Raw genomic sequence first — 17,410 nt, 5'->3', positions numbered from 1 at the left:
CTAGTTTTTCCCATACCAAGACTGACTCCAAGGACTATTACTAATCTGGAGGGTTTAGCACAATACTTGGGCATAGTAAACTTTCAACAAAGATCAACTGTGACTACCTTGCCCCAAACCCAAACAGACAAATTTATTACCTCTAATTATATGGTGAAAAGACGCCAGGTTCTAGTTATAGTCTCAACACTGACACAACTGAATAATCTTGGACAACTTGCCTCTTCTCTCTGATCAGTTTCCCCTCCACCACATGATTGACTTCATAGTTTTAAAATCCAGTCAACATTTATTGAGTTGCTACAATTTTACCTTCCAGCCGGAGCTCAACGTTACAATTATTACCCAGTTGCTAAGCACACCCACAGGGTGGTGAGGGGCACTAAAAGTGGGGAGGCATCTTTAGCTCTACTTCAGGGGTAAAAGGACGGTCATCCGATTCACAGGAAAATGTCATTTGAACAAGGCTCGAAGGATAATTCACTGGAGTTTGCCTGGTAAATACTGCCGAGGCTTTTATGTCCTTTTCCAATCTGAGCATTCGCAGGGATTGCGTTCTAAAAGTAAGTCCACTACCTTTTTCATTGCTGAGGTCACTGATCGACGCAGCCAGTGGAGCCGCATAAAGCAGGTGATGCCACCCGGTCTCCATCGCGGGACCCTGATGGCCTTGAACCCACGCGCCGGGGGGTCTGCTCCCCTGGGAGAGCAGGGGAAGGCGGTGCAGGGTGAAGGTGCTCTGGCCCGCCAGCCTAACTCAAACGGAGAAAGGAATGGCTAGGCCGGCGCGTGGCGGTGTTAGCCTGGCCTTTTAGGAGCCGGGTGCCCGGTCCTGAGGGGCCGCGCCATCCCAGTTCTAGGGGCTCCCACTCTAGGAGGGAAGTGAACCGATCCCCCGAAGGCCAGCGCCAGTCACCATAAAGCAGAGGCCCCGGACAGCCGCGAACTAAGGGCATCTGGGTACGGGCAAGGGGACAGGCCGCCTACAGGCGGGGGGGTGTCACGCCGGCGGCTCGGACACCCGCGCGTGCCCCCGCACCCACGGGAGGAGGCGGGGAGGGGGCGGGGCCGGCGGCGCGGCCTCCCGTGAAGCCTCGCGCGGGGAAGGACCGGAACTCCGGGCGGGCGGCTTGTTGATAATATGGCGGCAGGAGCTGCCTGGGCATCTCGAGAAGGCGGTGGGGCCCACACCCGGAAGAAGGGTCTCTTTTCGGGCTAGTGCGGCGGCCGCTGCGGCCCCGGACGTCCGGGCCGGTTGCTGAATGAAGGGAGCCGGGCCCTCCCCGCGACAGTCCCCCCGCGCCCTCCGCCCCGACCCGGGCCCCGCCATGTCCTTCTTCCGGCGGAAAGGTAGCAGAGGGGGCCCCGGCGGGGCGTCTGGCCCGGCCTCTGGGGCGGCGGTGGGGATCCTGGGCCTACGAGAGTTTCCTCCCGGGTGACGCCGCCTGCGTGCATCGCTCTGCTCTCGGACTCTGCAGGGAGGGAGAAAGGTGGCCTCCTCGCACGAGGTCGGAGGGGAATTGTCCTGTGGTCCAGAGTGTTTGCCGAAATGTATACAAGTTAATTCCTGTTTGCGTAAAAATCGCTTTTTGGTTGTGTGTGTGTGTGTGTGTACGAGTACACTATGCATCCAGAAAAAGGAAATTGCTTTAGTACCTTGTTGCGGAAGTCTCTGACTTTTCAGAATATTGAGGGTTTTAGTTTAAAATCAACACGTGAAAATTGTTTTCTTCAACTAGTGCTATTTTCCAGTTTCTGTTTTTTGAGGGGAAGGGGGGATTCTGCTTTTCCTAAAATAACATAACTTGCTGCTGAAAGTTCCCTTATTAAGAAGACTGTTGATGGCTTAGCAAGTTTACTAACTACTGGAATGCTAACTTTATAAACAAGCTATTTGTATTTCTGATTTTCAATTTCAATAATAGCTGCCCAGTTTTTAAGTAGAGGCAGCTTGATTGTGTGTGTGTATTGGATTAGTGCATTTCATTAAAAAATATGTATCCAAAGTGAACAAGTGTCTTCTGGTATGATAGTGGTGCTTGTATCAGTTCTTGCTGCTTCAGAGAAAATGTACCAGACAGAAACTGGTTTTAGAAAAAGCACTAAACTAAATCAGGGACTTGGGTTTACATGACGGCTCTGCTAACTATATAGAAAAGTACACCCACTTTGCTCTCTCTTCACTGAGAATTAGATGATTCCTAATGGCTACGGTCAACTCTGACTGTGAATTAAAGGATTCCTTTTAAGTACATACAAACTTTGGTGAATGAATGAAACAATGCTGAAATGAAATGAATGAAACTGGTAAAGTGGTACAGGCAGTAAGGTATCTTGGTGTAGTCAATAACTCTAATTTGACAGTTTTAAAGTGGTTTGGTGTTTTTGTCTTTTTCTTTTAAACGGGGAAAAGAAAGCATCCTATGTATAATGAGACAAATTACATGTGTGACTAGACTGTTGTCTCTATTCAACAAATACTTTTGAATGTCCTCTGTTTTCCAGGCACTGTGCCACATCCTCAGTACAGAAAACTGAACAAGACAAACTCCCTTCACCCATGGAGTATTGTCTGCTAAAGTAGACACACAAGTCAATCTCAGTCTCAGCTCTTCTCTGTATTTACAAATTGAATAAAGTATTATGAATGAGATAACTTGACAGAAGAAACATTTAGGTTGAATGTTAGAGGCCTCAGCAGGTGACCTTGAAACTTAGAGCTGAGAGATCAGCAGGAGGTAATAACATGTAGAGGCCAGGGAAAAGCATTCTAGGCATAGAAGAACCTGTTCAAAGGTTGGGACACAAAAAAGAATTTGGTACCTTTCGAGAGAAGAAAGAAGGCCACGTGAGTCAGGCTTAGAGAGGTAGATGAGGAGCAGATGATTCAGAGGTTTATAGGCTATGGCTAGGTTTTATTCCAAGTGCAGAGACAATACTGTTTTTAAATGTTTAAAGAGAAGTGATTTGATCTTTATGTTTTTAAAAGCTCATTCTAGATGGTTTTTGGAGACTGGGTGTGGCAAGAGTAGACCCATCCAGCTTTATTTAGGGATCCCATCCAATCTTTAAGACTGGATCCCATCCAGTCTTTATTTTTTAAATACCATTTAAAAAATACCACCTATATGCTGATGACTCCCAAATTTACATCTCGGGCTTGGATTGTCTCCCCTGAATCCAGACTGATATTTCTAATTGTTGGTCCACTTTATACCTGTACCTAGTAGATATCTAATAAATAGATGGTTACTAGATAGTTATACCTATTAATAGATATAATAGATTAGTAGATAAATTTTTAATTTACTATATCTAACACTTAACTCCTGATTTAGTTCTCCTAAATCTGTTCTCAGTTTTTCCTCATTTCAATAAATTGCATTTCTGGCCTTTTAATTGTTCAGGCTAAAACGTTAGTACATTCTTGAACCTCTCTTTCATTTCTACTCTGTATCTGCTCCATTAGCAAATCTGTTAGGTCTACCCCAGAACATACCCAAATCCAGACACTTCTCACCATCCCTGACCTTAACACCCTGGTCTGTGCTGTCATCTCTATTTAGATTGGGTGCTTAAGGAAGTCCTCTCAGAGGATGTCATTCCAGTCTCAGCTTAAGTGTCAAGAGGAAGCTGGTTTTATGAAAATCAAGGAGAGCATTATTTTGCTGTAGACTTCAATTTGGTTTCCCTTATTTCATCCTTGATCCCTATGGTATATTTTCAGAATACCTTTGTTCAGATTCCTCTCATGGCTTCTTATGCATGGCCCTCCATAATCTAGGTCTCATTTCCTCTCTCTGTTCATCACTTCCTCCTCTTCTCCATCACTCTTCTATTTCTGTTGCCCTCCTTATTAAGTGTGTTCCCACTTCGGTGCCTTTGCGCTTGTTCTCTTTTCCTGGAAACCTCTTCCAGCAGATCCCCACCTATTTTGCTTCATCTCTTTTAGGTTTTTGATCATTTGGCATCTTAGTGAAGCTTTCTTTGACCATCCTACTTAAGACTGCAGTCCCTGGCCCCTGCACTCCCAACCCCTGGCCCCACTTTTTTGTTATTTGTAGCATTTACCACCATCTGCTTTACTGTGTATTTTATTAGTGTGGAAGCCGACTTTTGTTCATGGTTGTATCTATGTTTAGGTCAGGGATATAATTAGGAATTTAGTAAATATTTGTTGAATAAATGAATAAAAATAAGAGAAATATTAGCTAGTGATAAGTGCTGTGCAGGGAATTTAAACAGTGATGTGGGAGCAGATCACTGGATTACAATTTGTGTTCAATGGATGGCTTGTCTGAGAAGATGGTATTTAACTGAGACTGAATAAGAAGAGAGCCAGCATTGTAAAGATAGAGGAACTGCATTCTAGCCAGAGAACTGATAGTACAAATGTGCTGAGGCAGAAATGAGCTCCGTGTATTCAAGGAATAGAAAGAAGGCTGGAACTTACTGGGAGAAATGGGGGATGGGATAGCATGACTTGAATAAGCGATTAGAGTGAAGAAAAACTGGGAAAGCTTTAGGCTTAGAGCTTGGGGTAGGAGGAATCAGGAATTCTCTTTTGGCAGTTGGGAGTTTGCGATAACTCTTAGACATCCATGTGGATATGTCAGGGAGGCAGTTGAATGTGTAAGTCTGTAGTTCTGGAAGGAGGTCAGAACTTGAGACCTGGATCTGGATTTAGAAATACTTTGCATAAATGATGATTAAAGACATGGGACTAGATGAGATCACCTAGGGAGTACATACATGAATTAGGTTGAAAGGCTAAGCTACCATAAAAAGAGACACTAAACTGTAATGATTTAAATAAGATTTCTCCTGTGTAAGAGAGAAATGTGTGTTTTGCTTCCTGGTCATTCACAGATCATTTTCCTCCCATCTTGTTATTCCTCTTTCCCTTAGGTTATGGTCTGTTTTATGAAAGCCAGATCATAGCCTCTTCTGTCTGTCCTCAGTCTCCTGACCCATGGTAAGGGAAAAAAAGTATGAAGGAAAGAGAAGCTTTGGCCACAAAGTGGCATTTGCCATTGCTATTCACATTCTGTTGGTGAGAGCCTTGTCATATGGTCATAACTAATTGCAAAGCCTTCTGGGAAATGTATAGTAGCTAGTCCAGTTATGTGCCAGGCTACAGCAAATAAGGGGAGAATGAGTTCAGTGGCCAGGTAGCATTTTCTGCCATAATATAGATAAGAAGGGAACCTAGGAGAAAGCTCTTGAGGTCAATTCAGCCTTTAGAAGTTAAGCTGAGGAACATGAGCCATTGGCAAAGGAGAATTGAAAATAAAATGTCAGTGTACAGGAGTGCAATGTTATGGAAAGCTAAAAGAAGATAATATTTCAAAAAGGATAGAGTATTGTATTGAATGTCATCTGCAAGGTCAAGATAAATAGAAATAGCGACTCAATTTGATTATGTGGAAGTAACTGACGACTTTTATTATAAGAGTAGTGTCAGTGCAATGAGTTGAGGGGAGAATGTGAAGTGAAAATAGAGTAACTAAAAACACCTTTTACAAGAAGCTTTGCAGTGACAAGTAACAAAAAGGAGGCAACAGCTGGAAGGGGCTATTTGGTTAAGGTGTGATTTGTTTTGTTTTTTAAAATAAAAGATGCTAGAGCATGTTTTTATACTGATAGGAATGATCTAGAGAGGGAGAAAATGATACAGAAGAAAGAGGTGTTGCAGGAGTGAAGTTCTTGAGAAGACCCGTGGAGTTGGGATTTGACTGTACCAAAATTGGTTAGGACACACTGCTGCTGGAAATGTCAATTGGTACAGCTACTTGTATGTAGTTTAAAAACCTCAAACAATGCTATATATTGTTCATATATACATAAATATGTTAAATATGTGATGGAAACAATAAACATTCAATATATACAATTGTTTCTCTAGGGAAAGGGGTAATGAAAACAGATATTTCAATTGCACCTAGGGTGTTTTGTTTCTTTCAGAAATTTTTCTGAAGCAAATATGACGATGTTAAGATTTGGCAAACCTGAATGTTCCTCATATTAAGGTCTGGTCTTTATGTTTTGAATGTTTCATAATAAAAAGAAATATACAAACAAGAAACAGCATAGTACTACAAAATAAGGTGGCAGAAATAAACCTAAATGGATCAGTAATCACAATAAGTGTAAATAGACTAAAATTTATATTGCTAAAAATCTAGTAAAAGTCCATATAGCTAAAAGATAAAGACTCAGGTTGGATGATTAACTAGAATCCATGCATAAGCTATTTGCCAGTGACACAACCGAAACATAAGGAATAAAGAAATGGAAAATAAATGGGTAGATATACCAGACAGATATTAACCAGAAGAAAGCTTGTGTGGCACATGAAATACTTTAAAGCATAAAATGTTACTGGGCAAAAAGGTCACTGTTGGGTTTTTTTTTTTTGAATTATGATAAAATGATAAAATGAACAGAGTACTAGGAAGATAAAATTCTGAACTAATTTGCACCTAATATCAGTCTCAAAAAATATAAAGCAAAATATACAGAATTACCAGGGGAAATCCGCAAATTCATAGTCAGAGTTTTAAGAATACTCTTTTTTAGAAATAAGGATCAGTAATCACAATAAACGGAAATGGATTAACCCAGACAGTAAAAAGATGGGGATCCTCAGATTGGATCCCTGCTATGTACCTCTTAAATATAAAAAAGATAATGGGAAGGTTAAAAGAAAAAGATGGGAAAATATATCAGAGATACACACGCATACAAACAAAAAGAAAGCTAATGTGGTCTACAGTAGTGCATACATACATAAAAAAAACACAAGAAAAAGTTAAGCTTTGTGAGGGAAAGGGAACAAAGGAATCATTATTTTCAGGTAATATGATTGAATACATAAAATATTCAAGAAAATTTACACATATACCATTAGAACTCATGAAAGAGTTTGGCTAGGTTTTTAAAAATATGCATTTATATATAAGTATTTAAAACTTAATTGTGTCCTCGTGTGCTAATTAAAACAAAAGATGTGAAATCTTTATGGAATTTACAAAACATAATTGGACATAAAAGGAGACCCAAATAAATGGGGAGGTATACTGTATTCATAGATAAAAAGATTCAATACCAGAAAGTTGGGAACTCTCCCAAATTAATCATTAAATCAATGCTGTTTAAAAAGAAATTCCTATGGGGGGTTAGGATCAGGACAAGTTGATCCTATAGTTAATATGGAAGGTATTTTTGAAAAAGAGTAAGATAGAGGATTTGGCCCTGCCAGAGGCTTATTATATAGTTAAGTAATTAAGACAGTAGACTTGAATGCCCAGAAACAGATCAGGTAAGTATGGGAACTTGGTATATAAAGAGTTCTTATTCACTTGGGAAAGGTTGGACTAATCAATGAGTGATGCGTGTTATTCCTCTGGCCAAAAAAATAAATAATTAATTAATTAGAATTTCCTACCTTCTATTGTATACATTGAGGGTTCAACAAACGTTTTATGTAAAAGGACACATAGAAAATACTTTAGGCTCTGCAAGCCATGTGGTTTCCGTGTCACTCTTCTCTATCCTGTAGCCATTGACAGCATGTAAACAAATGGACATGACTGCTAAAATAAAATTTTATTTATAAAAAACTGGTGGTGGAATGGATTTGGCCCATGGGTTGTAGCTGATACCAGAAATACATTCCTGGTAGATAAGAGCCAACATTTGAAAAAGCAAAACTTGAAACCAAATAAAAGAAAATATAGGGGGAAAATTTGATTTGGGGGTAGGAAAGCATATTTTAAAAATAAGACATAGGACAATACAATCCTCATAATGTAAATTTGACTACATTAAAATTAAAAACTTTCATACAATAAAACATGCCTAAGGTATTTGCAACATAAACAACAAAGGGTTAGTATCCAGAATATGTATGGAATTTCTACAACTAATAAGTAAGAGACAAAGAACATGAATAGGCAGTCCATAAAAGAGAACACCTAATAGCCAAAAAACATGAAAGGATGTCACGCCAAAGGAAAGCAAGAAAATGAATTAAAAATGCCATCAAATACCATTTGAAACTATTAAGTTGGCAAAAATTTAAAATACCAAGGATGAGAATATGAAGCATGGTGTTAGTAGTGTAAAGTGATACAGCTACTTTCGTTAAAAAATGTACATAGTTTGTTACCTACCAGTTCCATTCCTATGTATTTATCCTAGAGAAAGTCTTATCCTTACGTAGGAAGACATGTACTAGAATGTTCAGCACATCAATGTTTGTGATAGTGGAAACTAGAAAATAAAACCTAAATGTTAATTAACGGGGAAATGGATAAAATAGATTTATTTAAAGGAATTAAGCAGCTAAAAGGAATGAACTAGAGCTACATGAAAACTAGAATTGCATCAATATAGACAAATGTTGAATTATTGAATGAACACAAATGTCACGTATGTATAGAAGAATGCAGGCACACCTCAGAGATATTGTGGGTTAGGTTCCAGACCACCACAACAAAGCGAATATCATAATAAAGCAAGTGACACAAATTTTTTGGTTTCCCTGTGCATGTAACTTATGTTTACACTATACAGTAGTCTATGACATGCAATAGCATTAAGTCTTAAAAAACAGTGTACATACCTTAATTTAAAAATACTTTATTGCTAAAAAAAATGGTATCTTATCATCTGAGTCAATCTTTTTGATGGTGGAGAGTCTTTCCTTGATGTTGATGGCTGCTGAAGGTTGAGGTGGCAATTTCTTAATATACGACAACAGTGAAGTTTGCCGCATCAATTGACTCTTCCTTTCATGAACAGTTTCTCAGTAGCATGCAGTGCTGTTTGATAGAATTTTACCTACAGTAAAACTTCTTTAAAAATGGAGTCAATCCTCTCATACCCTGCTGCTGCTATATCAACTGAGTTTATGTAATGTTTTAAGTCCTTTGTTGTCATTTCAGCAGTCTTCACAGCATCTTCACCAAGGGTGGATTCCATCTCAAGAAACCACTTTTTTTGCTCATCCATAAGCAGCAACTCCTCATTCGTTAAAGTTTCATCGTGAGATTGCCGCATTTGAGTCACATCTTCAGGCTCCACTTCTAATTCTACTTCTCTTGCTATTTCCAACATATCTGCTGTTACTTCCTCCACGGAAGTCTTGAACCCCTCAAAGTCATCCATGAGGGTTGGAATCAACTTCTCCCAAACTCCTATTAATGTTCATATTTTGACCTCTTCCCATGAATCACAAATGCTCTTAATGGCATCTAGAATGGTCAATCATTTCCAGAGGTTTTCAATACACTTTGCCCACATCCATCAGTGAAATCACTACCCATGGCAGCTATAGCCTTACGAAATGTATTTCTTAAATAATAAGACTTGAAAGTTAAAACTACCCCTTGATCCATGGGCTGCAGAATGGATGTTGTGTTAGGCATGAAAACAACATTAATCTCGTACATCTCCATCAGAGCTCTTGGGTGACCAGGTACATTGTCACTGAGCAGTAATATTTTGAAAGGACTCTTTCTAAGCAATAGATCTCAACAGTGGGCTTAAAAAATCAGTAAACCATGTTGTAAACAGATGTGCTTTCATCCAGGCTTTGTTTTATTTATAGAACACAGGAAAGTAGATTTAGCATAATTCTTAAGGACCCTAGGATTTTTGGAATGATAAAAGAGCATTGGCTTCAACTTAAAATTACCAGCTGCATTAGCCCCTAACAAGAGAGTCATCCTGTCCTTTGAAGCTTTGAAGCCAGGCACTAGATCTCCTGGATAACTTGCTGCAGCTTCTCCATCAGCACTTGCTGCTTCACTTGGACTTTTATGTTATGGAGACGCCTTCTTTCCTTAAACATCATGAACCAACCTCTGCTAGCATCCAACTTTTCTTCTGCAGTTTCCTCACTTCCCTCAGGACAGCCAGGAGAGTATCTGGTACAGACTACCGTATTTCCCTGAAAATAAGCCTTAGCTGGACCATCAGCTCTAATGCGTCTCTTGGAGCAAAAATTAATATAAGACCCAGTCTTATAGTATATTATATAAGACACTGTCTTACATTATAGTAAAATATGGCCGGGTCTTATATTAATTTTTGCTCCAAAAGACACATTAGAGCTGATGGTCCGGCTAGGTCTTATTTTCGGGGAAACCCGGTAGGCACTCAAATATGTGTTGATGGATTGATTTATTGGATACGATGAGAGCGTTATTTCCTGCTACTAGCCTTTCAACTACTCTCAGTCTTTATAGAATTGAAGAGAGTAGGGCCTTGCTCTGGATTAGGCTTTGGCTTAAAGGAATGTTGTGGCTGGTTTGATCTCCTATCCAGACTACTAAAACTTTCTCCATGTGAGCAATAAAACTTTTATTTTTTTTATTACTCATGTGTTCATTGGAGTAGCACTTTTAATTTCCTTCAAGAACTTTTCCTTTGCCTTCACAACTTGGCTTACTGTTTGGCGCAAGAGACCTAGTTTTTAGCCTGTCTTGACTTTCAACATGCCTTCCTTACTAAGCTTAACCATATTTAGCTTTGGATTTAAAATGAGAGACCTGCAAGTCTTCCTTTTTCTTGAACACTTAGAGACCATTGTAGGGTTATTATTTGACCTAATTTCAATATTGTTGTGTCTTGGAATAGGGAGCCCTGAGGAGAGAGAGAGAGATGGGAGTGAGCAGTCGGTGGAGCAGTCAGAACACACAGTATTTATCAAGTTCATCATCTTACATGGGAGCTATTCATGGCATCCAAAGATAATTGCTATAGTAACATCAAAGATCACTAATCACCACAACAAATATAATATTAATGAAAACGTTTGAATTATTAGTAGAATTACCAAAATGTGACACAGAGACACAAAGTGAGTAAAAGCTTTTGGAAAAAGGCTGCCTATAGACTTGGCTGGGTGCAGGGTCACCACAGACCTTCAATTTGTTAAAAAAAAAAAAAAAAAAAGTGCATTCTCTACAAAGTGCAATAAAGCACAGTGCAATTAAATGAATATGCCTGTGTCATTTATGTAATTTTTAAAGATATTCAGAATAATACCATGTTTTACTTTTTTTAGTACGTTCATATTCAGTAAGAGCCTAAAACATGCATGGTAGTAAACACATCTAATTTAGGGTAGTATTTATCTCCGGGAAGGGAAGAAGAGCACTGGGATCAGGTAGTGTATAATATTTAGGGGGAAAAGGCAAAATGCCAATATTTGGTAAAGTTGGGTTTTGTGTATACTTTTATGTTTGAAATATTGAATAGGTGGTCTGAACGGTAAGATGAGAATGCATCGAGTGTGGCAAAGTGGAACTGTGGAGGTATTTTGGTGGTAGAATCCGTTGATCTTAGAAGTAGTCTGGGTGTGGAAGGGAGAGACAGTGTTATGGATAACTCCCAGATTTTTGGCCTGAGAAACTAGGGTGTCATTCATGAGAGATCACAATGTAGTAGAAACAGGTTTGGGAAAAGATAGTATGTTTCACTTTGGACAAATAGAATTATGGAAGTTTTCAGATAGGTGGTTATCCGAATTTAGATCAAAAAGTATTTAGAGTAGAGATAAATTTAGCAGTCGTTGCATAGCTATGGTATTGAAAGCCTGAAGATTGGATGAGATTATCCAGGAAATACATATGTATATATAGTGAAAAGAAAAGGGATCCAAATCCTTTCCCAGAGAAACTCCCAGTGGGCAAAGGAAAAGTCAGTCAGTAAGGGAATAAACTAAAGAGTAGCTAAAATCCCAGAGAGTGGAGTACCATGGAAGCCAAGACAAGCTCATGTTTGAAGCAGAAGTTGTAGTCTGTTGGCGGATGCTGCTGAGAGGGCTGCAAAAACCCATTACCCTACCACATTTCCTTCTTTTATCTTCCTGACAACAGTTATTAGTACCTAGAATGACCTTACTGATTTTTGTCCGTATTTGTATCCACATGCGTGCATATGGACTTCTTGAAGGCAGAACTATCTTTTCTGAGCCAGGGGAATATCTGATATATACTAGGCACTCAAATTTGTGTTGATGGATTGATTTATCAGAAAATGTGAGAGCTAGTTATTTCCTGCTACTAGCCTTTAATGTTTGAGAACACAAGTAGAAGTGGTCACATTTGGGATTTCTTATTTTGATAGGCTTTTCATGATGAGGTTAAAGAAAATTTAATGTTGAAAAACAAAAAAAGTAAAGAGGGTTAAAAATAGTCTTATGTTAGATCCTGTAGCAGTTCACACTTGGCTTAGGCTGCCATGCACCTTCCTTTCTTGGATATTGTATTGTTAGCGTCCCTGCAGTGGAATTTCTATTGTTTTGTGTAATGGAGGAGAGATTGTATAATTTATTAGGAGGCAAGTTGTTAAATCTTGAGTATTAGAAGTTTAGAATGTTAGTTTAGAATGTTTGTATTTGATGCTGTGAGGGGGGCCATATATAAGAAATAAGATACGATAAGCAGAATTCTTTTTCTTCAGGATGCATCTTGCAGTGGATGGCACCAGCTAATAATATTAGTTTAGTTAACATCCTAATTTACTGTGTGCTAGTTACTCCTCTAAGCCTTTTACAAGTATTTATTTTTTCATCCACAACCCTCTAAGGTAGGTATTATTATTATTGACCTAATTTTATAAATCAAGGAAATTGAGACCCAAAGGAATGAAGTAACTTGTTAGGATCACATGGCTAATAAGTGACAGAGCCGGAATTTGAACCCAGGTGTCCTGACATTGACTCTCCATAAGCACACTCAGTGCTCTTGACTGAATGCTGTTCAGAGGTCACTTCTTCGAGAAACTTCTAATGACTGCCTACCCTGGCCCCTCCCCCGCCAGGCAGTTAGTTCGATGTGTAGAACTTTGAATACTCACCTGTTAGAATAAAGCTTGTCTAATTTTTACAATGTATCTTTTTGACTAAAAGTTGGTCATGACGCTCTTTTCTAGTGAAAGGCAGAGAACAAGAGAAGACCTCAGATGTCAAGTCCGTTAAAGGTGAGTTCAGCAACATTCCATTGTGTTAAAAAGTAATAAGTAATAAGTGCTTCGCATTTATGAGCTCTGTAATCGTGTTATCTTCTCCTTTCTTTTGCCATTAATCATTTCTGCCTTCCTTTAGAATTATTTATGATTGTGACTTATTTCCCTGTTTAACTTATACATTCTTCAACACCTAGCTTATATAATAGGCTTTGGCTAAGCATTTGCAGGCTGTCCTAAAAATTAGAGTGAACCAGTGTCCTCCCTATTAATCACACATTTGATTGTTACCCAAAAAAGTGATTAGTTGACTTTATTTTAAAACAACAAAAGTAAAAAATACTTTTAGCTGAGCAGTCTGACAGCTGAGTGAAAGTACTGTCACTTGTAAGGCTTGGTTTTCTTTTGTTTATCCAGAAGTATGGATGATTACAGTTTTCACTTTAATACTTTGGATGAATGGCCTTAATTTAAAATTTATTCAGAGTACTTTATTGGAAACAATATATTGTCTTTATTTATTTATAAGACATGCTTAGATTATAATCTCTGTTGTAGTTTTCACTGATTTCATTTTGTCAATGTACAAAGATTGGAATGGGAAAATTATAATGGAAATTATTTCCATAGCCATTACTTATAAATTTCATAAATATAATTTATTTACATGAAATCTATTACTATTTATTTAGATTTTTATTTCAAATGTTTGTATGTTGTATAACTAGCATTGAGTACTAACTTTTTATCTTCAAATTGCTAGAGAGAGACTAGGTGTAACTTGTTAAGAGATTTGTAAGATTATTTTCTGCTCATTTCTCATCATTTAAAGCCAGCTGGATTCCATGTTAGTTCATAGTGCCCTCTTTAAGCAAAATTTGAGTGGCACTGGTAAAGGCTAAAAGGCCTTAGCAAGCAGAGGCTTGGGAAGACTAGATCTGATTGTAGGAGAAATAAGGGAATTTGATGCCTCAGGCACACCAGTCTTCTACACTAACAGTATGATCTTGGAAAGTCATGTAACTTTCTTCAGATTCTCCTTTTGTAGAATGAGAAGATTGGCCTATCTAACTTCTAAATTTGTACCAGCCTAAAATAATTCCATGCTTGTACTCTATGACAATAAATAACCCATACTTGGCACTCACTCACTGACTTAATGGAAAGCATTGTTTGAAGATAGCTTCATTGCATAACTCTCCCAACTCTTGTTGAATGTCTGATAAATATAGGTAGATACCGAGAAAACAGGTATGAACATTCATGTTCTTATCTGCTTTGGTCTATAAACATATCTCCAGGGGTAATAGATTGAATTATGGTACTGTATATTCTTTATAAGAAATATTGCCAAGTATTACTCAGATTCTGTCTGGAAACTATTTACTAAGATTGAGAGCACTTCTCTGTTGACCACTCAATAAAATAAGTGGTATTAGTAGGTTCAACTTTAGTTATCTGAGAGTGTCTTGAGGGTGTGGAATGCTAAATGACTTGTATCATTTCCATTCTTCTTGCTACAGCAATGTATTAAACCAAAACTTTTTAAAAAATTTAACAAGAGTCTTTGATGTTTGTGTGGAATACATAGGATAGGTAGAATTTTAATTAAGCTGTAATGACAAGTTTCATAGGGTTACTTTGACAATATTGTTATATTGAGTTGACTATTTCCTATTAACACATTGGTAACTCTTTATTCTGAAGTCAAAAGGATGATATATTTCTTCAGATAACTAAAGAAAATATATTTTGTGAATTTTTAAGAGTGCTTTATCTTTAAGTAGCTTGAACTTTGATTAAAATGTTTTTTGTTAGATGGAAGAAATTTTTTACTCAATTAAAAAGTAAAATAAGTATTCTGAAGAGTATTTTTCTAAGGTTTTCCCCCTTAAGCTTTTATTCTGCAATTTTAGTTTAGTTCCTTGGGGAAGCAAGGATTAAGGAATTGAAAAGGGTCCATATTTCAGAATGTTTCCTGCCTTTGGAACTGCCTATCCTCAATAGAACTTCTCAAAGAAAAATCTCTCTTTTAAGTTCCATTTTTGGCATAGTGTTTTGAGAGTTATAAATAATAATAGGGCATTTCTTTCCACTTTTCTACTGCTTGATTAATTTACCTTTCCCTTAAATCTTTTTTTGTTGAGTGTGCTTACTTAAGAAACTTACTTAAGGTGTTACAAAACTTAATTTTAAAATTTTCTTAAAGCCCTCTTTTGAGACAGTTTTAGATTATCAAATTTTGTTTAATTTTTACCAATTTTTTGAAAACTTATAGCCTCAATATCCGTACATTCCCCACAAAAAAGCACTAAAAATCATGCCTTGCTGGAGGCCGCAGGACCAAGTCATGTTGCAATCAATGCCATTTCTGCCAACATGGACTCCTTTTCAAGTAGCAGGACAGCAACACTTAAGAAGCAGCCAAGCCACATGGAGGCCGCTCATTTTGGTGACTTGGGTAAGTAACAGTCCTTTTTGTTAACTCACAGTAAGTAGAAGGAGTTTATAATATGTGAAACTTCTACCAGAGAATACTGGACTGTATAATTGGAAGGGGCTTTGAAAAAATGTATGTAAATTAAAATAACAGGTATAAATGTAATGGATGACACCAGGTTGTGTTCCTATAAGTACAAAATATAAAACATGCTCAGTAGGAAAATCAGCCATTTCCAGAAGAGGAAATACATATGGCCACTAAATGTATGAAGAGGATGCCTTTTTTCACTCATACTCTCAGGGAAATGCAAGTTAAAATAATGAATTAATGTTTCCCCAGCACATTAGCAAATATTTAAAGTTTGATAATCTGAATGTTAATGTAGATGCAGAGAAAAGCCACTCCTTTTTAGTGAAGTGTAAATTGGTGAAGAGTTTTTAGAAAGCAGTTTGGAACTATTTATCAAAATGTGTAAGATAGGGGCGGCTGGGTAGCTCAGTTCGTTAGAGCATGAGCTCTGAACAACAGGGTTGCCAGTTCAATTCCCGCATGGGCCAGTGAGCTGCGCCCTCCACAACTAGATTGAGGACAACGACCTGGAGCTGATGGGCCCTGGAGAAGCACACTGTTCCCCAATATTCCCCAATAAAATTTAAAAAAATATATATGTGATATATATATCTCACACATATGAGATATATATATGAGATATATGTAAATATATAGCCCTCAGATTCATTCACATATATGTATAAAGATGTAACGTATTTCCCCGAAAATAAGACCTAACTGGAAAATAAGCATGATTTTTCAGGATGACATCCCCTGAACATAAGCCCTAATGCGTCTTTTGGAGCAAAAATTAATATAAGACCTGGTCTTGTTTTCGGGGAAACACGGTATATACAAGTATGTATAAGGCTATTCATTGCAGTATTGTTTGTGATAAGAAAAAATTAGGAACAACATATAGATACCCATTAACAGAAAAGTAGTCATATTGTGGTATACCCTTACTATAGAAGACTGTGTAACCATTTAAAAGTTTGAGGAAGACATGGAGAAATGTCTAAGATAAAAAGTGAAAACAGAAGGTCACAGAGTAGGAGGATCCCTGTTGTGTTAAAATAACCACTGCCCCTCCGCCCCCAAAGAAAAATGCTGGAGATTTCTTAAAATTGCACGTGAATCTATTGTCTCAAAATTAAAAGTTTATTTTAGGGGCCGGCCTGGTGGCGCAGGCGGTTAGAGCTCTGTGCTCCTAACTCCGAAGGCTGCCGGTTCGATTCCCACATGGGCCAGTGGGCTCTCAACAAAAAAAAAAAAAAAAAAAAAAAGTTTATTTTAAAAAATTGGAAGTCTTTCGGCGGATCAGGATTTCCTGAAGTTCATGAAACTGTCTACAGAGATGGACTAGTTAACATTGACAATAAGATAGTCAGCAAGAATGATGACATGTGAAGTCCTTCAAAAGAAGTTTTCACTATCAAAGGATTAAGAAAAGCGCTTTTGAAAAATTGAAGCCCTCAGTTAATTTCATGAAAATGAACCTCTTTTTGTCATCCTGTGAAAGTGAAAACATTTTTTGATTTTTTGTTTATTCTAATAGCTATGGTTATAATTATGACTTAAATTTAGTTAAATGTAAAATAAACTTATTAAGTTTTAAGTTTAATTTTTCAAGATAAAAATCCCAGAGCTTCTCTTTAAATAATGCTGAGTTCCTAACCTCTTTCTAGCTATACCCATATATCCACAATTGTTCCTTAGCATAAGTTCCTAGAAGTAGAGTTACTGGGTTGAAATCATACAGATTGCTAAGGTTTGCTGTCACTAAATTCTCCAAAAATGTTTTGCCGGTTTACGTTCTCATCACCAATAGGTGAGAGTATTTCCAGTTTCGCTGTGCTTGTTATTTTTGAAAAAATATCTTCCAATTTGACAGGCAAAATGTTACTTTGTATTAATTTGTTTTTCTGGGATTTTTAT

At 37.7% G+C, this 17,410-nt stretch overlaps 1 protein-coding gene across 2 annotated transcripts in view; it reads left to right on the top strand.

Moving 5' to 3' along the window:
• The first annotated feature begins 1,096 nt into the window (after positions 1-1,096).
• The window catches only part of AKAP10 (A-kinase anchoring protein 10), a 73,068-nt gene continuing 56,754 nt past the window's right edge, over positions 1,097-17,410 (top strand). The window contains exons 1-3 of one of the 2 annotated variants that reach the window (XM_081027049.1): positions 1,097-1,350; positions 12,946-12,993; positions 15,257-15,439. In XM_081027049.1, the coding sequence (XP_080883175.1) occupies positions 1,263-1,350; positions 12,946-12,993; positions 15,257-15,439 (319 nt within the window). In that variant the 5' untranslated portion in view covers positions 1,097-1,262. The remainder of the gene's footprint in view (positions 1,351-12,945; positions 12,994-15,256; positions 15,440-17,410) is intronic. The other variant, XM_081027048.1, reaches the window with a different exon arrangement.

This window comes from Rhinolophus hipposideros, assembly GCF_964194185.1.
Source record: "Rhinolophus hipposideros genome assembly, chromosome: 20".
In the NCBI taxonomy this organism is placed as follows: Eukaryota; Metazoa; Chordata; class Mammalia; order Chiroptera; family Rhinolophidae; genus Rhinolophus; species Rhinolophus hipposideros.
This window is presented reverse-complemented; position numbering and strand designations above follow the sequence as displayed.